We start from the raw sequence: 17,868 nt of genomic DNA, 5'->3' as shown, positions 1-17,868 counted from the left end.
TTTTACACTTGGTTGCATGCTGAAAATAGCAGATCTACAAGCTCACAACAAGTGTCAAATGAGCCATTACGACGGCATCAAGGCCCGCCAAAATACATTTTAGTCGACTAAATGAACTGCAGATTTAGTCGACTAAAATCGTTATGACATTTAGTCGACTAAAACTAGACTTAACACACTAACAAATATGACTAAAACTAAATGAGGTTTCATTCCAAAGACTATATGACTTAACTAAAATAGAAATTTGCTGCTAAAAACGTTAGAGATGAAATGTAATAATAATAATAAGGAATTCTATTTGTATTGCACTTTTCATTCACAAGGAATCCCAGAGTGCTACATTGTTAAAAACATATAATCTATCATAGAAGGTTAAAAACAGGGTTAGAAAAAAAAGGTGCAACAATGAAATGTATATGATTATGACATTATGTCTCTCCGCCACACAGGCTAGTCGCTGGCTTTGGAAAAAGCTGAAACCAAGACCTCCGAGAAACGCCCTGCCGCCGTGCCCTCGCATCGGGCACAGCTTCACGCTGGTGGGGAACAAGTGTTACCTGTTTGGAGGCCTTTCCAACGACAGCGAGGACCCCAATGGCAACATACCACGGTATTTATTTATTTTACATATGTAAATCACTGCTCAGTCAGTTCATCATAATTGCATAAAATGTCCAGACGATTTGTCACAACAAGAGTTGCCTTTGTCCGCGGCGTAAACGTCTTTAAATAAATACTTTTTTGAAAACTCTATGGGGAAAAAGAACGGGGAATTAACTTCCGGGCCTGATGGCACACCACAACTATTAGGAAACACAATATGGTTATCGCTATCGATATTGTGCACTTTGTGTGAATGTCATTTTAGCCCATTCTGGGCGGGAACCCCTTTTTGTGTTTTAAGCATTATAAAAAAAATAGCACATCTACAAGCTCATATGAGCTTGTAGATGTGCTTCTAGATCTGCTATTTTTGGCGCAAATCTTTGAATATATGCTTTCACAACGAACGTTTTTAACTGAATTCTTTGCTTCTGGGGGGGGAACGACTGACACAGAAACATGAGTTTTTCAGAAAACTTACGGCACCTCTCAGCTCTAAATGGGGTATAACTGACCATGTTGTGTCCTGTTTCTCAGTTACATGGACGACTTCTATGCGCTGGAGCTGCAGTCCTTGTCGGGCGCCCGAGGCTGGACCCTCCCCGAGACGAGGGGCAGCGGGCCGTCGGCGCGCGAGTCCCACACCGCCGTGGCCGTGGCGGGACCGGGGGGCTCCCCCAAACTCTACATATTCGGAGGGATGCAAGGCCACCGCCTGAATGACCTCTGGCAGCTGGACCTCGGTACACCTCCTCTTTTTTTAAATGCCTGATTTATCCCATTCTGACCTGAGATCAGATTCTTAAAAATGTCTACTACATCCTGACAGTTTTCAGTTTTATGTTTCTATGTCAGTCGTTCTTCGATTTTTCTAAAAAAATAGCAGACCTACAAGCTCGTAGCGCGCCACTCGGTGGCGCGCTATGAGCTTGTAGATCTGCTATTTTTCAATAGCTAAAGCATAACATGATGCTAACACCAACAGGGGTTCATGCCCCAAAATGGGTTATATTTAGTTGTTGGTCAGTGCTGAATACAGCCAATCTACTTAATGCGGCTTGTTGTGAATTTGTAGATCTGCTACTGTGGTGTATATAAACTTACAATTTTGGCATTCAGCAGACGCTCTTAATCCATTCTGGCCGGGAAGTTCCGGGAACCCCTTTTTGGTGTTTTAAGCATTATGTTATACTTTAGCTGTTGAAAGATATCAGGTCTGCTATTTTTGGAAAAATCGAGAAAATGTGCCTCAAATCTTTGAATATTCTTTCAGAGTTTCAGTTTATAACTCAAATCTTTGCTTCTGGAGAGGTCTCTTGAACAACATATTTTCAGATGGGGGGTCGGCGGCATATTACATATAATTTTCGGGGTTCTTGACACAGCATGATAAAATAAAATAAAATATATTTTTCTAAGTCTCAGTCTAAGGAGTTTTACTTCTTTTTCTATACGGTGAGCGAGTCTTTTCCTGTCAAAGTTTCCCTTGTGTTTTTGAGACCACCGCTACCGTAGTCAAGTTTGAAGAAGAAAAGGACGAAGAAAGGCGCAACAGTTTTCTCAGTGCTTCGGGGTTCTTGACATGAAATATTGAGAACCACTGATGTAGAAACATGAGGTTTTTCAGGGGAAAAAAAGGCATTTGAAAAATTTCGACGTCAGGCCTAAATTGGTTAATCCAGAGCGATTACATTAACCCATTCTGACCTGAGATCAGATTCATACGAGGTTTCCACTGGACACACACTGGTCTGATGAACCCATTCTGACCTGAGATCAGATTCTAAAAATGTCAGTCGTTCTTCGAATTTTTCAAAAATAGCAGACCTACAAGCTCGTATCGCGCCACTCGGTGGCGCGATATGAGCTTGTAGATCTGCTATTTTTCAATAGCTAAAGCATAACATGATGCCAACACCAAAATGGGTGCCCGGTCAGAATGGGTTAAGCAAGAACAAAAAGCAGTTGTCATGAATCATACGTAAGCTAAGAGCGTAACGGTGGAATATCTATATAATGAAACTATGCATATATATATACTTTATAGTGCTATGTTTACATAAAATGCTATCCAAGTTACATATAAGTTGAGCCTTTGCATAAACTTAGCAATAACATGTTAGCATAGCATTATAACACATTGTTGTCAAAAACTGTAACCCTAGTATTATCTGTTGCACTAACGTTTCTCATTTCATCATTATTAATATTTAATATTTAACTCCTCAGACTCCATGGTGTGGTCCGTACCCAAAATGAAGGGGATTCCTCCACAACCCAGAAGCATTCACTCAGCCAACGTCATCGGAAACAAGTAATGAGTTATTGCATGTGTGTGTGTGTGTGTGTGTACAGCACACACACACACACACACACACACACACACACACACACAAATATAGCTGGCATAAAGCTCATAGCACTTCTGTGCAAATAACTGTTGAATGCTTGAACTAGAACTGGCCATATATTATTGTAGCAAGAAGAATTATTCGTCCCCAACACATGAATTACATTTTATTTTTATACAGTAATTGAACAGAGAACCATTTAATTTGTTCAAAAATCATGATTATAGTCTATAATAGTCTAATATTATAATATACTGGGCCTGGGCCTTGGCTCAGCGGTCCAGCCACCGGCCCAGACTCCATGGCACCTTGGCCGGTAGTCCGAGTCTGGCAGTGTGGCCGCGGGTTCGACTCCCGATCCCGACGGCCTTTACTGCGTGTCACCCCCCGCCCCCATCTCTCTCCCCCATTTCCTGTCAGCCTACTGTCTGTCTGTCCCTCTTCTTTTCTTTTTTTTTTTTTTTCACTTAATTTTTATTGAAAGAAGAACAGACAAAAAAAAGAACTCAACTAACAAGACAATATGGGAAAGAAAAAGAAAAGAAAAGGACAAAAAGTCAAAGAATAAAAGCTGCATTTTTCATATTACAACAAACATTTAATGAAATCCTATTGCAATATCGCTAGGCTGAGAGAATAGATTCCACTTTTTATAGAATTTATCCTCTTGTAGTCTCAGTATGAATGTTAGTTTTTCCATAGAATACAGTTCCTCAATAATGTCCATCCATTGATCTTTCGTTGGTGGGTCCTGTTGGTACCAGCGTCGTGTCTGTCCCTCTTTAAAAAATATATAAAATAAAGGCCAAGTTCCAACGCCACAAAAAAGAACATAAAAAAATAAAATAAATGTTATATATACCGTCATGCCTGATGCATAACTGAATATCCCTCTGAACAGGATGTATGTGTTCGGAGGATGGATTCCTGCTCCAAGGACGCACAAAGCCAGCTCCTCCTCCTCGGAACAATGGATCTGTACCAACTCTTTATGGGTGCTCAATTTAAGTCAGTACCTCCTCCCTTTTAATTACAGCACTTTCATAACACTCATTAACCCATTTAGCTAGGCGGGAAATAGCTGTTTTCAATGCACGATAGTTCAGTTGGTGATAGAAGCATGAAATTTGGCACAGATGTCCTTCATATGTCCCTAATCGATAATCAACCTCGGGCCACGCAGAATTCAAAATTTTTCAAGGTGGCCCGTCAGTTTTAAAAATGGCTGCAACTGTAAATAGTACGTTTTGGACTATTAGCTAGGCGGGAATGGGGATGATAGTTCAGTTGGTGATGCAAGCATGAAATTAGGTACAGATGACCTTTATATGACCATAATCGATAATCAACCTCGGGCCACGCAAAATTCCTCCATTTTCCAAGATGGCCGCCAGAAATTGCATAAATGTACATCTGCTCATGGTTAATCCACAGTTGGCGATACAAGCATGAAATTTGGCACAGATGACCTTTATATGACCATAATCGATAATCAACCTCGGGCCACGCAAAATTCCTCCATTTTCCAAGATGGCCGCCAGTTTGCAATTGGACAGCTAGGCGGGAATAGAGGTGATAGTTCAGTTGGTGATACAAGCATGAAGTTTGGTACAGATGACCTTTATATGACCATAAGTGATAATCAACCTCGGGCCACGCAAAATTCCTCCATTTTCCAAGATGGCCGCCAGTTTGCAATTGGACAGCTAGGCGGGAATAGAGGTGATAGTTCAGTTGGTGATACAAGCATGAAATTTGGTACAGATGACCTTTATATGACCATAAGTGATAATCAACCTCGGGCCACGCAAAATTCCTCCATTTTCCAAGATGGCCGCCAGTTTGCAATTGGACATATGGCGGGAAATAGAGGTGATAGTTCAGTTGGTGATAGAAGCATGACATTTGGTACAGATGACCTTTATATGACCATAAGTGATAATCAACCTCGGGCCACGCAAAATTCCTCCATTTTCCAAGATGGCCGCCAGAAATTGCATAAATGTACATCTGCTCATGGTTAATCCACAGTTGGCGATACAAGCATGAATTTTGGCACAGATGTCCTTAATATGTCCCTAATCGATAATCAACCTCGGGCCATGCAGAATTCCAGTTGCTTGTATCGCCAACTGTGGATTAACCATGAGCAGATGTACATTTATGCAATTTCTGGCGGCCATCTTGGAAAATGGAGGAATTTTGCGTGGCCCGAGGTTGATTATCACTTATGGTCATATAAAGGTCATCTGTACCAAATTTCATGCTTCTATCACCAACTGAACTATCACCTCTATTTCCCGCCATATTTCCAATTGCAAACTGGCGGCCATCTTGGAAAATGGAGGAATTTTGCGTGGCCCGAGGTTGATTATCACTTATGGTCATATAAAGGTCATCTGTACCAAATTTCATGCTTCTATCACCAACTGAACTATCACCTCTATTTCCCGATGTCCAATTGCAAACTGGCGGCCATCTTGGAAAATGGAGGAATTTTGCGTGGCCCGAGGTTGATTATCGATTATGGTCATATAAAGGTCATCTGTACCAAATTTCATGCTTCTATCACCAACTGAACTATCACCTCTATTTCCCGCCATATGTCCAATTGCAAACTGGCGGCCATCTTGGAAAATGGAGGAATTTTGCGTGGCCCGAGGTTGATTATCGATTATGGTCATATAAAGGTCATCTGTACCAAATTTCATGCTTGTATCACCAACTGTGGATTAACCATGAGCAGATGTACATTTATGCAATTTCTCAGCAGCCATTTTGAAAAATATGCCGCCATATTGGAACGTAATGTTATTGTTTTATCTCACTTGGTAGAAATACCTCCAGGACATATCTTATACCAAAATTAGGGGAAATTCTAAGTTTTATAGGCCCTTCACATTGGTGTAGTCGAAAACGTATAGGTTCAAATTGCAAACTGGCGGCCATCTTGGAAAATGGAGGAATTTTGCGTGGCCCAAGGTTGATTATCGCTTATGGTCATATAAAGGTCATCTGTACCAAATTTCATGCTTCTATCACCAACTGAACTATCACCTCTATTTCCCGCCTAGCTAATTTAGGCCTGGTGTCGAAATTAAAAAAATGTCTTTTTAAAAATGTATTTTTCTTCTCTGAAAAACCTCATGTTTTATATCAGTGGTTCTCAATATTTCATGTCAAGGACTCCCAAAAATATATGAAATTGGCCTCTGACCCCCCCATCTGAAAATGTGTTGTTCCAGGGACCACCTCCTCCCAGAAGCAAAGATTTGAGTTAAAAACGTTCGCTCTGAAAGAGTATATATTCAAAGCTTTGCACCACATGTTCATGATTTTTCAAAAATAGCAGACCTACAAGCTCGTAGCGCGGCACTTGGTGGCGCGCTACGAGCTTGTAGATCTGCTATTTTTCAATAGCTAAATTATAACATAATGTTTAACCCATTTTGTCCTGAGATCAGATTCTAATAAAATGTCTTCTACATCCTGACAGTTTTCTGAAAAAGCTATGTTTCTATGCCAGTCGTTCTTCGATTTTTCAAAAATAGCAGACAGAGTGGCGCGCTACGAGCTTGTAGATCTGCTATTTTTCAATAGCTAAAGCATAACATAATGCTAACACCAAAATGGGTTTTAAAACATTATCATACGACTGCTGAGTTCAGCAATTTCTGAGAATTTTCACTCACGATGTTCCTTTGTTTTCCTAGACACCATGACGTGGCAGAGTTTGGGCCCAGACGAGCAGCAGCAGAGCCAGGAGGAGGAGGTCCAGTCCCAGGCCCAGCTCCAGCAGCAGAACCAGGGTATCGGCCCACAGGGAGACGGGCCGTACCTGGGCCGGCCCAGGGCCCGCGCCGGTCACTGCACGGCCGCCGTGGGCTCGCGGCTCTATGTGTGGAGCGGGCGCGACGGCTACCGCAAGAGCTGGAACTACCAGGTCTGCTGCCGGGACCTCTGGTACCTGGAGACGGGTAAGAACGGGACCCAGAATGGGCCCATTTTGGCATTATGTCATGCTTTAGCTATTGGTGGGGGGTCCCTGGAACAACATATTTTCAGATGGGGGGGGTCCATGCCACGGCCAAATACAGATAATTCTGGGGGTCTCTTGATATGAAAAAGGTTGAGCACCAACTGACAGAAACATAGAAGATTTAGAAGATTTTCTTTTTGTAGAATCGGCCTCAAGTCTAAATAGGATAATTGATCTCTAATCAAACTCTCTTAATTCTTATCCAATCAGATCCGCCCACTGTCCCAGAGGCAGTGTTACTGGTCAAGTCCACCGACTGCATGCTCCATGTGGCCTGGCGCCCCCTGCTGTCCGCCGAGCGCTACCTCCTCCAGATCCAGCCCGTGCCCGCCCCCCCCAGTCCGGACCCCCCCGCCGCCCCCGCTACACCCGACGCAGGTACTATAACCACCGTGTCTCTACTCTCCGGAATAATCCTTAATGCTTTCTTGCTATGCTGTCAAGGAACAGGAGTCCGTGTTGCAGAACTGGTGATTTAATAAACAAAATAATAATTCAAAAGGACAAACGTGATCATAACCAGGGTTCTAATTCTGTATCCAACCTCCGTAGTGAACAAACAAAGTAATATCTCTCTTCCTCTCAGTAATGCGACCGCTTCCCGGCACACCAGAACACAAAGTAAACACAAGATATCCCATAATACTCCTCCTCGTCCCAGACTCAGCCCGCCAACACAGTTAAAGGAACAATCCCCCTGTACATACCTTAGGGTTACAGTATCAGTAAGCAGGGTGATTGATTACTGACGTGAAATCTGAGAGGGTGTAACTGAATCTATTTTAATTTCAAGAATCAAAGTATATCGAAATGAAAACGGCAACATTGATTATGTATCGTATCGTTTTGCAATGCAAATAATCGTTTGTGTGTGGTATTTAGCATTACAAAAAAAGAGGGGTTTAATTACTTAGTTTAACCCATTCTGACCTGAGATCAGATTCTATACGAGGTTTCCATTGGACACACACATGTCTGATGAACCCATTCTGACCTGAGATCAGATTCTAAAAATGTCAGTCGTTCTTCGATTTTTCAAAAATAGCAGACCTACAAGCTCGTAGCGCGCCACTCGGTGGCGCGCTATGAGCTTGTAGATCTGCTATTTTTCAATAGCTAAAGCATAACATGATGCTAAGCACCAAAATGGGTTCCCGTTCAGAATGGGTTAAAATAATGTCAATGTATTATAAATAGTTACTGTATCGATATCAAACCATTGAATCGGATGGGATCACCATAATGAACCAATATCGTCCATGTATCGTATCGCTGTTAAAATCTATCGTTTTAGAGCGTCGCAGTCCCGCCTCCCCCTCAGGAGACCCCGGAAAAGAAATCCCCGTTCATTTTCCTCATCATAGACTTTTCAGAAAGTATTTATTTAAAGGTTTTTACGCCGTGCACAAAGACAACTCTTGTCGTGATAAATCATGACAACAAACACAATTTTTCGGGGGCTGAACAAATAATTAGAAAGAAGAAGAAGACGGCAGGTTACAACACTTTTTTGTTTGTTTTTCTGGGGTGGATACTTAGTTTAGACTATAGTCATTGGTTAGACATGGGTTAAGGTTAGGTTTAGGTGTGCTGCCCCGTGGGAGGTGGGAGGCAGCCTTTCTTCCGACAGCATTCTAGCCGACGGGGCAACGATCCGATCCGCAGCGGGGGGACATTCGCTGCGATGCGAAAAAGCGATGGTCCGACATGCGCTGCTCCCGTGCTTGCGGTTAGGGTTAGGTTAGGATTGAGGTTTCGGATCAATATGCTGTCGGAAAAAAGACCTGCACCCTGGGAGGTTAGGTTTAGGGTGAGGGTTTGAGATAGGTTGTAGATGTAGGACTAATGACTGGTCTAACCAATGACTAGTCTAAACCAAAAACTGTCTAAACTAAGTACTGCACCCGTTTTTCTTCTTTGTAATTTTTGGTCCAAAATATTGTGTTTGTGTTGTCATGATTTGTCACGACAAGAATTGGCTTTGTACGAGTTGGCTTTATGTCGCATAGACTAGAAATGTCTATGGGGGAAAAATGCATTGGGAACTATTTCCTGGGCCTGGCGTCGTCATGAAAGGGGGCAGGACTGCTACTGCTCTAAATCTGATATGTCCACCGTTTCTTCATTTCAGTAAAAATGTGTATGCTTTGCTGCCTTCAGGTGTCCAGCCGTCAGGTGAAGATGAGAAGTCGTCCAAACGCACAGCATTGGTAATGTACCGCCTGTGTGTGTTCATAGTTGTGAGCTTGTAGATCAGCTATTCTCAGCATGTACAACCAACTGTAAAATGATTCATACTGGATCTCTTGTCCACTAGTCCCCTTCCTAACATTTTAGTCTTTAGTTTTTCTGACCGTTTTTCAGAAAACGGTCAGGATTTTGAAGATATATTTTTTTAATATATATATATTTTTTAAATTAAATTCTTTGTCCATTTCAGGATGTTTCTTCAGAACGTCAGGGAGAGGCAGCCAATGAGAGACGAGCAAGTGGAGGCACACATCGAGAGGCGACCAGGGCAACTCTTCGCACCCATTGGTTGCCGTCGTTTCGTGGTTGGACAAAAATCCTCTCTCTCTCTCTCTCCATCCACTACCATTACATTGAAATAACATGTTATTTTGTGGGGGTAGGTAGGTACCCTCACAAAATACATGCAGTAATCCTGGTCTCTAAACTGCCTCCCCCTGGCCAGCCGGGGCGCCTGATGGAGGGGAAAGGAACTGGTTGGAATAACGTGTTCCTTCCACACGCTATACGTCCAACCAGGGAAACTCCCCCCTGTCAGGTGTAAAAGGAGCGACTTGGACACTCAGGCATGAAGGAAGCATGAGTTCAAGTCCGTTGCTCTCCCCTTGTCCCCCATATATGGGGACTAGGTTGGCGGAGGGTGTGTAGAGCCCAGGATCACATTAGATGATTGACACAGGGGTGAAAAATGGGTTACAAAATCGTGGGATAAAAAATATATTTAAAAAAATTAATTGATATTGATATATTGATATTCTGTGCGTTCTTCAATTCTTATTTTAAACTTGGTGTCTGTAAAAAGGAACATCACAGGTGCAGCATGGTGACTGCACCTGTTTGTTTTTAGTTTTTTAACCCCAAAAAGATGTTTTGGGGGAACGACCAAGGGTCCAAGGCAGAAAGAGCCTGCTGTTTGGTCAGGTCAGTCAGGGACCAATCAGAAGGCTGAATTAGGTATCTGACACACCTTTTGTCCTGTTTATTGGCTGTAGCTCCTCCTGGGCAGCAGAGAAATACCTCCCAGACATCGGCCCAAGATGGCGGCAGCAAGTCAGGTAATTAATTATCCTCCTATAGCCTTAGAATAGCGGAGAACTCGCCGGTTTACCAACTCGCCACAGCGAAGATTAACCCATTCTGAACGGGAACCCGTTTTGGTGTTAGCATCATGTTATGCTTTAGCTATTGAAAAATAGCAGACCTACAAGCTCATACGAGCTTGTAGGTCTGCTATTTTTGAAAAATCGAAGAACGACTGACATTTTTAGAATCTGCTCTCAGGTCAGAATGGGTTCATCAGACCAGTGTGTGTCCTAGTGGAAACCTCGTATGAATCTGATCTCAGGTCAGAATGGGTTAATGTCTGCATCGTTATGCTAACATGCTGTCTTCATCAGTGTAGTATGTCATCCCCACAGATGTTATAGTTACAAGTTACAACTATCCTCTCTCTCTCTCTCTCTCTCTCTCTCTCAATTCAATGCAATTTAAATGAAGCTGAAGTAAAAACTAAAATGCACTAAACCGCGGCGAGTCTGAAAACTGGCGAGTTCTCCGGAGGATAGCCTAGCTTATAAAACGTAATGTGGCATTATGGAAATTTAAAAAATGGTGTGATGTAATGAATCTTCTTTGCCTCTTTTTTTTAATAGAAAAAGAGCCCACTACTACAGCCGATGTCCCAATGGAGCTCGACTCAGCCGGAAACCAGGTGAGACTATTATGAAAACATTACAGCATGCTGTCATACTCTCAGAACCAGGTGAGACTATTATGAAAACATTTACAGCATGCTGCCAACATTACAGCATGCTGTCATACTCTCAGAATCAGGTGAGACTATTATGGAAACATTACATACAGGGCCGATTCATACTCCTATTTTACCGCTGTTTCGGCGCTGTAGTGCCGAAATGATTTCGGCTCGTCAGAAATTTTCAGTAGCACCGAAGAGCCGACTTTAGGACGGTACCCGCCCCCCCCCCCCCCCCCCCCCCGAACCTCAAATGACTTTTATTCGGCTCTAAAATAGGAGTATGAATCGGCCCTAAGTCAGTACACTTCCTGGCATGACTCTTTAACTTAATGTACTGTATGTACTGTACTTCCTGAAGGTGTATCATACTATTTGCATATTCTAATTACCCTGTTAATTGACCCCTCTAGGACCATGACCTATCTGTCCTTTGTCTCTAGGACCATGACCGGTACCTATCTGTCCTTTGTCTCTAGGACCATGACCGGTACCTATCTGTCCTTTGTCTCTAGGACCATGACCAGTACCGACCTGTCCTTTGTCTCTAGGACCATGACCAGTACCTATCTGTCCTTTGTCTCTAGGACCATGACCAGTACCGACCTGTCCTTTGTCTCTAGGACCATGACCAGTACCTATCTGTCCTTTGTCTCTAGGACCATGACCAGTACCTATCTGTCCTTTTTCTCTAGGACCATGACCAGTACCTATCTGTCCTTTGTCTCTAGGACCATGACCGGTACCGACCTGTCCTTTGTCTCTAGGACCATGACCAGTACCTATCTGTCCTTTGTCTCTAGGACCATGACCAGTACCTATCTGTCCTTTTTCTCTAGGACCATGACCAGTACCTATCTGTCCTTTGTCTCTAGGACCATGACCAGTACCGACCTGTCCTTTGTTATAGAAGGACCATGCATATTTATTTCTTTTGATACTTAAATGTGGTGCCAACACATTCTGTCTTTTGTCCAGGAACAACAGCACTTTTTATTTAAATTAAAATTGCAATACGCACGCATGTTTATTGTATAGTGAAAACCCGTCTGTCTGTCTGTCCGTTTCCTCCAGGTTCCGGAGAAGCCTGACGACATGACGTGGTTTGATTGCGGGATGTTCAGAACCCTCTTTTCGGAGGTCACGTGCTATTACCTTCCACCTGAGAATGACCAGATGGTCGTCAGCGGCCGGCCCACAAACGCTAAAGAGGTAAACGTCTCTTACTGACATCGTATGCTTTCAAAGTTTCTTTCAAAGTGTCTTTCAAAGTTTCTTTCAAAGTTTCTAACAAAGTTTCTAACAAAGTTTCTAACAAAGTTTCTTTCAAAGTTTATTTGAAAGTTTCTAACAAGGTTTCTAACAAAGTTTCTTTCAAAGTTTATTTCAAAGTTTCTAACAAATTGTCTTTCAAAGTTTCTTTCAAAGTATCTTTCAAAGTTTCTTTCAAAGTTTCTAACAAGGTTTCTAACAAAGTTTCTAACAAAGTTTCTAACAAAGTTTATTTCAAAGCTATTGATACGAGCTTGTAGTTCTGCTATTTTTTTAAAAATCAAATCTGATCTCAGGTCAGAATGGGTTAAGATGCATTTATTCATCCTCTCTCTCTAACCACCACCACGTTCCAACTCATCATCATTAGCCCGTCTCGGTACACAAGAAGCTGCCGGGCCTTCTGGACTATGAGGGACGGGGGAAGCAGCAGCTGGTCCCAGGTCAGGCCTACAGGTTCAGAGTGGCGGGCATGAACTCCTTCGGCCAGGGAGACTTCAGTCCCACCAGCGAGTTCAAGGTGTGCCAACCTGGCTTCCCCGGAGCGCCCTCTGCCGTCAAGATCACCAAGGTGACAGAACGAAGCTCACATTCTCTCCACAACGTGAGACACTGTGAAGACAGTGTTGTTTTCGTCGACTATAAAACTAAGACGGAAAATGTTCGTCGACTTTTTCGTTTTTTTCCACTGAATGGAAACTAAATGAAAACTAAACTATGGTGACTAAAACTAAATATACTGACAATTTCGTCAACAAATAACTAAAACGTTAGGAAGGGACTAGTGGACAAGAGGATCCGATCCAGTATAATCGTTTAACAATTGGTTGCATGCTGAAAATAGACGATCGGCTATTTTCAGTAAATTGAAACTTCATTTAGTTTTAGTCATATTTTAGTCAACTGGAATGTTTTTGCGTTGGTCTAGTTTTAGTCATGTCATAAGATTTTAGTCGACTGAATCTACAGTTGATTTAGTCGACTAAAATGTGTTTAGGCGGGCCTTGATGCCGTCGTAATGACTGATTTTACACTTGCTGAAAATAGCCGATGCGACGCGTTGAGCTTTTGTTTTTGCTATTTTCAGCAAGTGTAAAATGACTTTTACTGGATCTCTTGTCCACTAGTCCCTTCCTAACATTTGTTGTCTAGTTTTTATTTGTTGTCTTAGTTTTAGTCGTCACAGCTTAGTTTTCATTTAGTTTCCAGTTTAGTTTTCGTCAGTGGAAAACAAAGGTAGTCGACGGAACATTTTTCGTCTTAAGTTTTAGTCGACGAAATCAACACATGTTTGCCCGGGCTTTCAATGCCAGCTAACTGTGAAACATTATAGAGCGTCGCAGTCCCGCCCCCTTGAGAGACCCGGAAATAGAAATCGCCGTTCATATTCCTCATAGGCATTTCTTAAAGTATTTCTTTAAAGACGGTTACGCCGCGGACAAAGCCAACTCTGATCGTGACAAATCATGACAATGAACACAATGTTTTGGGCCGATCAAATCATTAGAAAGAAGAAAATAAAGGCAGGAGACAACACTATTTGTTTTGTTTTTCTTCTTATAAATTATTTGATCGGCCCAAAACATTGTGTTCATTGTCATGATTTGTCACGATCCGAGTTGGCTTTGTCCGCGGCGTAACCGTCTTTAAATAAATACTTTAAGAAATGCATTGGGTTCCATTTCCTTGTTCTGAAAGGGGGTGGGACTGCGACGCTCTATAGACAAATTATGTTACACAATGTCCACCTCTCTCATTTACTTGATGTTGCGTTCTCTCTCTGTGTCCTCTCTCTGTGTCTCTCTATCCTCTCTCTGTCCTCTCTCTGTGTCTCTGTGTCCTGTCTCTGTGTCCTCTCTCTGTGTCTCTGTGTCCTCTCTCTGTGTCTCTCTGTCTGTCCTCTCTCTGTGTCTCTCTGTCCTCTCTCTGTGTCTCTGTGTCTCTCTCTGTGTCCTCTCTCTGTGTCTCTCTGTCCTCTCTCTGTCCTCTCTCTGTGTCTCTGTGTCTCTCTCTGCCCCGACCCGCAGGCCAACGACTCCGTCCACATCGCCTGGGAGCCCCCGCCGTCTCCCTCGGGCCGCATCGTGGAGTACTCCATGTACCTGGCGGTCCGGAAGAGCCGCTCCAGCAGCTCGGACGGCCAGATGGCGTTCATCCGGATCTACCGCGGGACCAAGACGTCCTGCACCGTGACCAACGCCCACCTGGACAGCGCCCACGTGGACCGCTCCGCCCCCAACCGCCCCGCCGTGGTCTTCCGCATCGCCGCCAAGAACGAGCAGGGCTACGGCCCCGCCACGCAGATCCGCTGGATTCAAGGTCATTAACACTCCTTTCAGCGCCACCTGGTGGTGGTCACCAGTTTAGGCTTTGAGTGCCAATTCTCCCATTATAAAGAAAGAAAGAATTTGTAATTCTATTATGCATGTAATGTGCAAGTCATCACCTGTACACCAGATTAGAGGAATTTTCAAAATATGGATGAAAAAAAATAATATATATATATAAAAAAAAATGAATTCCCATGGGAAGACGTCTTGTCGTCCGTGGCATCCGATACTTAATTGGCAATTAGACGTCTTGACGTTTATGGCTCGCAAACAGTTTTAAGGGGTTCTTTCTAAATGTACAATCTGCAATGTTTATTAACATGCTTTGTCACCCTGCATGTTCTGTGATTTAAGTACATCGACAGTTGTTATTTTACAACCTCAGAACATGACCTCAGTTTGCTACCGTCTGTAATGTGGTCTTGAACTGAACTGTGTGTGTCCGTCATCAGATTCTAAAAAACTGCGATCCAGAGCCGACAGTCGCACTGTTGAGGGTGATCCAGATGCTGCTGACAGGTAACATAAACTAATAGAATAAACTAATAGAATACACATCACTTAGTAGAGGTGTTGGGTTCAAAAGGGACATCAGATACAGAGTAAAGAACAACGCACACTCATCTGCTCCAAAAGTAGGGCTTCCACTTCTAGTGAGTTTTACTATAATAATAATAATAAAACTTTTTATGCTATACAAAATTTGTATAGCACCTTTCATGACATGAAATGCAGCTCAAAGTGCTTTACAGAAAAATGGAGAATAAAAGAAAAGCAAGGCAACAACATTAAAAAACAAGCAGTAATGCAATACAGTGAGGACATGAATAACAAAAATAAAAAATAAAATATCAATTAAATGGTGCATTTATATAGCGCCTTTATCCAAGGCGCTTTACATAGATTGTGCATTACATTCACCTATTCACACACCGATGGCAGCGGAAACCATGCAAGGCACCAACTAGCACATCGGGAGCAATTAGGGGTTCAGTGTCTTGCTCAAGGACACTTCGACAGTAACTCTGGGGGAGCCCGGGTTCGAACTGGCAACCTTGCGGTTCCCATCCAGGCACTCTACCCCTGAGCCACCGCCGCCCTCAATTAAAATCTAGCTGATTTTGAGGCCTACAAAAATGGGGGTTGAAAAGAAAAACTAGTTGCTTAATTAAAGCCCTATCCAAAAGTTCTACTTTATTGAGGACGTTTGGAGCCAAGGCTCTTCATCTGGTCAAACTCATGAAGCCTCGAGGCTCATATTATTTGATGATTTTAGTGTATATTAAAAATGATTTTAAAAGAGTAATTATCTTAAGTGTAATTCTTTTTTTATTTGTATTATTCTTCCCTTGTAGCTCGAGTTGAGGCGTCATCAGGTATGGACGAAAAGACAATACGAGATGTGCACTCAGGATGCTGGCTGTGTCATCACACAGTTTAAAAAAAAAAGATACAATTTGATACATATTAAGTGCTAAATAATTTTATATTTTTGTATAGGTGTATATATTTATTTATTCTATATTTGGATCCCAATTTTCTTACCACAAAGTGGTCGCTAGTCTTTCTGGGGTCCAAACAAAACCAATAACGATACAAAAATAACTGAAAGGTTTGAGTAACCTTTTCAACAGAATATAATAGACAAATCTACTTTGGGTGTTTTTGATGGTTATGGGGTGCAGATTCTAAGCAGAAGCTCAATAAAAAAAAGTTATCATCATACAAACTGTTCAACGTTGACCAGTTCTCACTATTATACTATTTCATGACAAGTACTAGTTTTTCTCTATTGTATTGTTTCCGAATTCAAAATATCTATTTTTGCATGAATAACAGAAGACAAGATTTAGCCTCCACGGTTGGCTTATGAACTTTATTCATCTCATACATTAACATATTAGAGACACAACGAAGAGTTAATCTGGCTGATCTGTTCGTTATTAATTGAAGTATTTGGAAAAGCAGAACTTGACCAAGTAAAGTGCTGTTTTTTACGTAATCAAAAATATCATGTTTTATTTGTTTTCAGTGAACCAGTTTTATACAATTCTGTAGTTACAGTACAGTACAGTACAATGCATTCTTCAGTTTTACGTTTGTGTCGACAAAGATTTATTTTTTATTTCATATTCATGACTTTATTTTTAATACAAGTATACTGTATAAGTAATTTGTTGTGTTAAGCCACTTGATGCCAGCCATATGCTTCTGTGAATGCCCTGTACTGTAAAATCATGTGTTCCTACTTACTGTCATTCTCATTTTCTATTTGCCAATAGAGTTTTTATTCTTGCATATTCTTGTCTAGTTATTCATATACTGTGTTAATTTTAAAGGCAGGGTGCAGCCATTGCATGTTTAAGTTTTGTCCTATATTGATTTCATAAATATCACAGGTTGATATAATGTCGTTGTTGCGTACTGTAAAACGGGAACCCCTTTTGGTCTTTTGAGCGTTATGTTATACTTTACATAACAAGAAATAGAGCGAACGTTTTTAACTCAAATGTTTGCTTCTGAGGGGTTCCTGGAATAACATATTTTCAGATGGGGGGGGTCAGCGGCATATTACATATAACTCTAGGGGTCCTTGACGTGAAATATTGAGAACCACTGATACAGAAACATGAGGTATTTGAGAAAACGGTCAGATTAAAAATAAAATAAAAATCGACGTTATGCCTAAATGTATTAACAGCATCTGCTGAATTTAGTTTTTACGTCCGGATACCCCGTCCAGAACCGAACCTCCTCAGGCGACTTGGCTCAGATCTGAACCCGTTTGATTCGGCGTTAGGACGTCTAGGGATGCACGATTAATCCGTTGCATAATCGAAATCGTCCATAAAAATTACCATGATATCGGTATCCGAATGGTGTCAAAATAATACTGATTATTTAATCCGTTTTCACCAGCCATTTTTCTTAAATGAAAAATATCAAAAATCATTAATGAGTTCAATATATATATATATATCAACAGTGTCTACTAGTACCTCTAGTCTGGAACAAAAGCCAAATCAAATATGATGTAAAATCTTATGTAAGAATAAACTTTACATTTTTCTACATTTAATTTGTGTGCTCATCTCATTCAGTAGTCAATCAGTTGTGAAAGCAGACTGAGCCAGTAATATTAACAGTAACTGGGTTTTTTTAATATAACAATGTTGTATTTACAGTAGGCTATGATTGTTTTTTATTTGCACTACTCTCACTACTGTATAACGTTGTTATTCATTCACATCACATATTCGCCAAGAC

General features: G+C 41.7%; 1 protein-coding gene across 1 annotated transcript in view; it reads left to right on the top strand.

Annotated features, from left to right (window-relative positions):
• Positions 1 to 16,206, top strand: part of hcfc2 (host cell factor C2) — an 18,400-nt gene extending 2,194 nt beyond the window's left edge. The window contains exons 3-17 of the mRNA XM_080757602.1: positions 453 to 613; positions 1,144 to 1,349; positions 2,836 to 2,920; positions 3,859 to 3,965; positions 6,671 to 6,934; positions 7,207 to 7,374; positions 9,157 to 9,206; positions 9,437 to 9,551; positions 10,239 to 10,301; positions 10,899 to 10,957; positions 12,074 to 12,211; positions 12,642 to 12,842; positions 14,299 to 14,590; positions 15,054 to 15,120; positions 15,957 to 16,206. Coding sequence (XP_080613728.1) covers positions 453 to 613; positions 1,144 to 1,349; positions 2,836 to 2,920; positions 3,859 to 3,965; positions 6,671 to 6,934; positions 7,207 to 7,374; positions 9,157 to 9,206; positions 9,437 to 9,551; positions 10,239 to 10,301; positions 10,899 to 10,957; positions 12,074 to 12,211; positions 12,642 to 12,842; positions 14,299 to 14,590; positions 15,054 to 15,120; positions 15,957 to 15,966 — 1,986 coding nt within the window. The 3' untranslated portion in view covers positions 15,967 to 16,206. The remainder of the gene's footprint in view (positions 1 to 452; positions 614 to 1,143; positions 1,350 to 2,835; positions 2,921 to 3,858; positions 3,966 to 6,670; positions 6,935 to 7,206; positions 7,375 to 9,156; positions 9,207 to 9,436; positions 9,552 to 10,238; positions 10,302 to 10,898; positions 10,958 to 12,073; positions 12,212 to 12,641; positions 12,843 to 14,298; positions 14,591 to 15,053; positions 15,121 to 15,956) is intronic.
• The last annotated feature ends 1,662 nt before the right edge of the window (positions 16,207 to 17,868 follow it).

Source organism: Protomyctophum bolini, assembly GCF_963924005.1.
Source record: "Protomyctophum bolini genome assembly, chromosome: 23".
Lineage (NCBI taxonomy): Eukaryota > Metazoa > Chordata > Actinopteri > Myctophiformes > Myctophidae > Protomyctophum > Protomyctophum bolini.
Note: the sequence above shows the minus strand (reverse complement) of the source record. Positions and strands in the feature narration are given on the sequence as shown.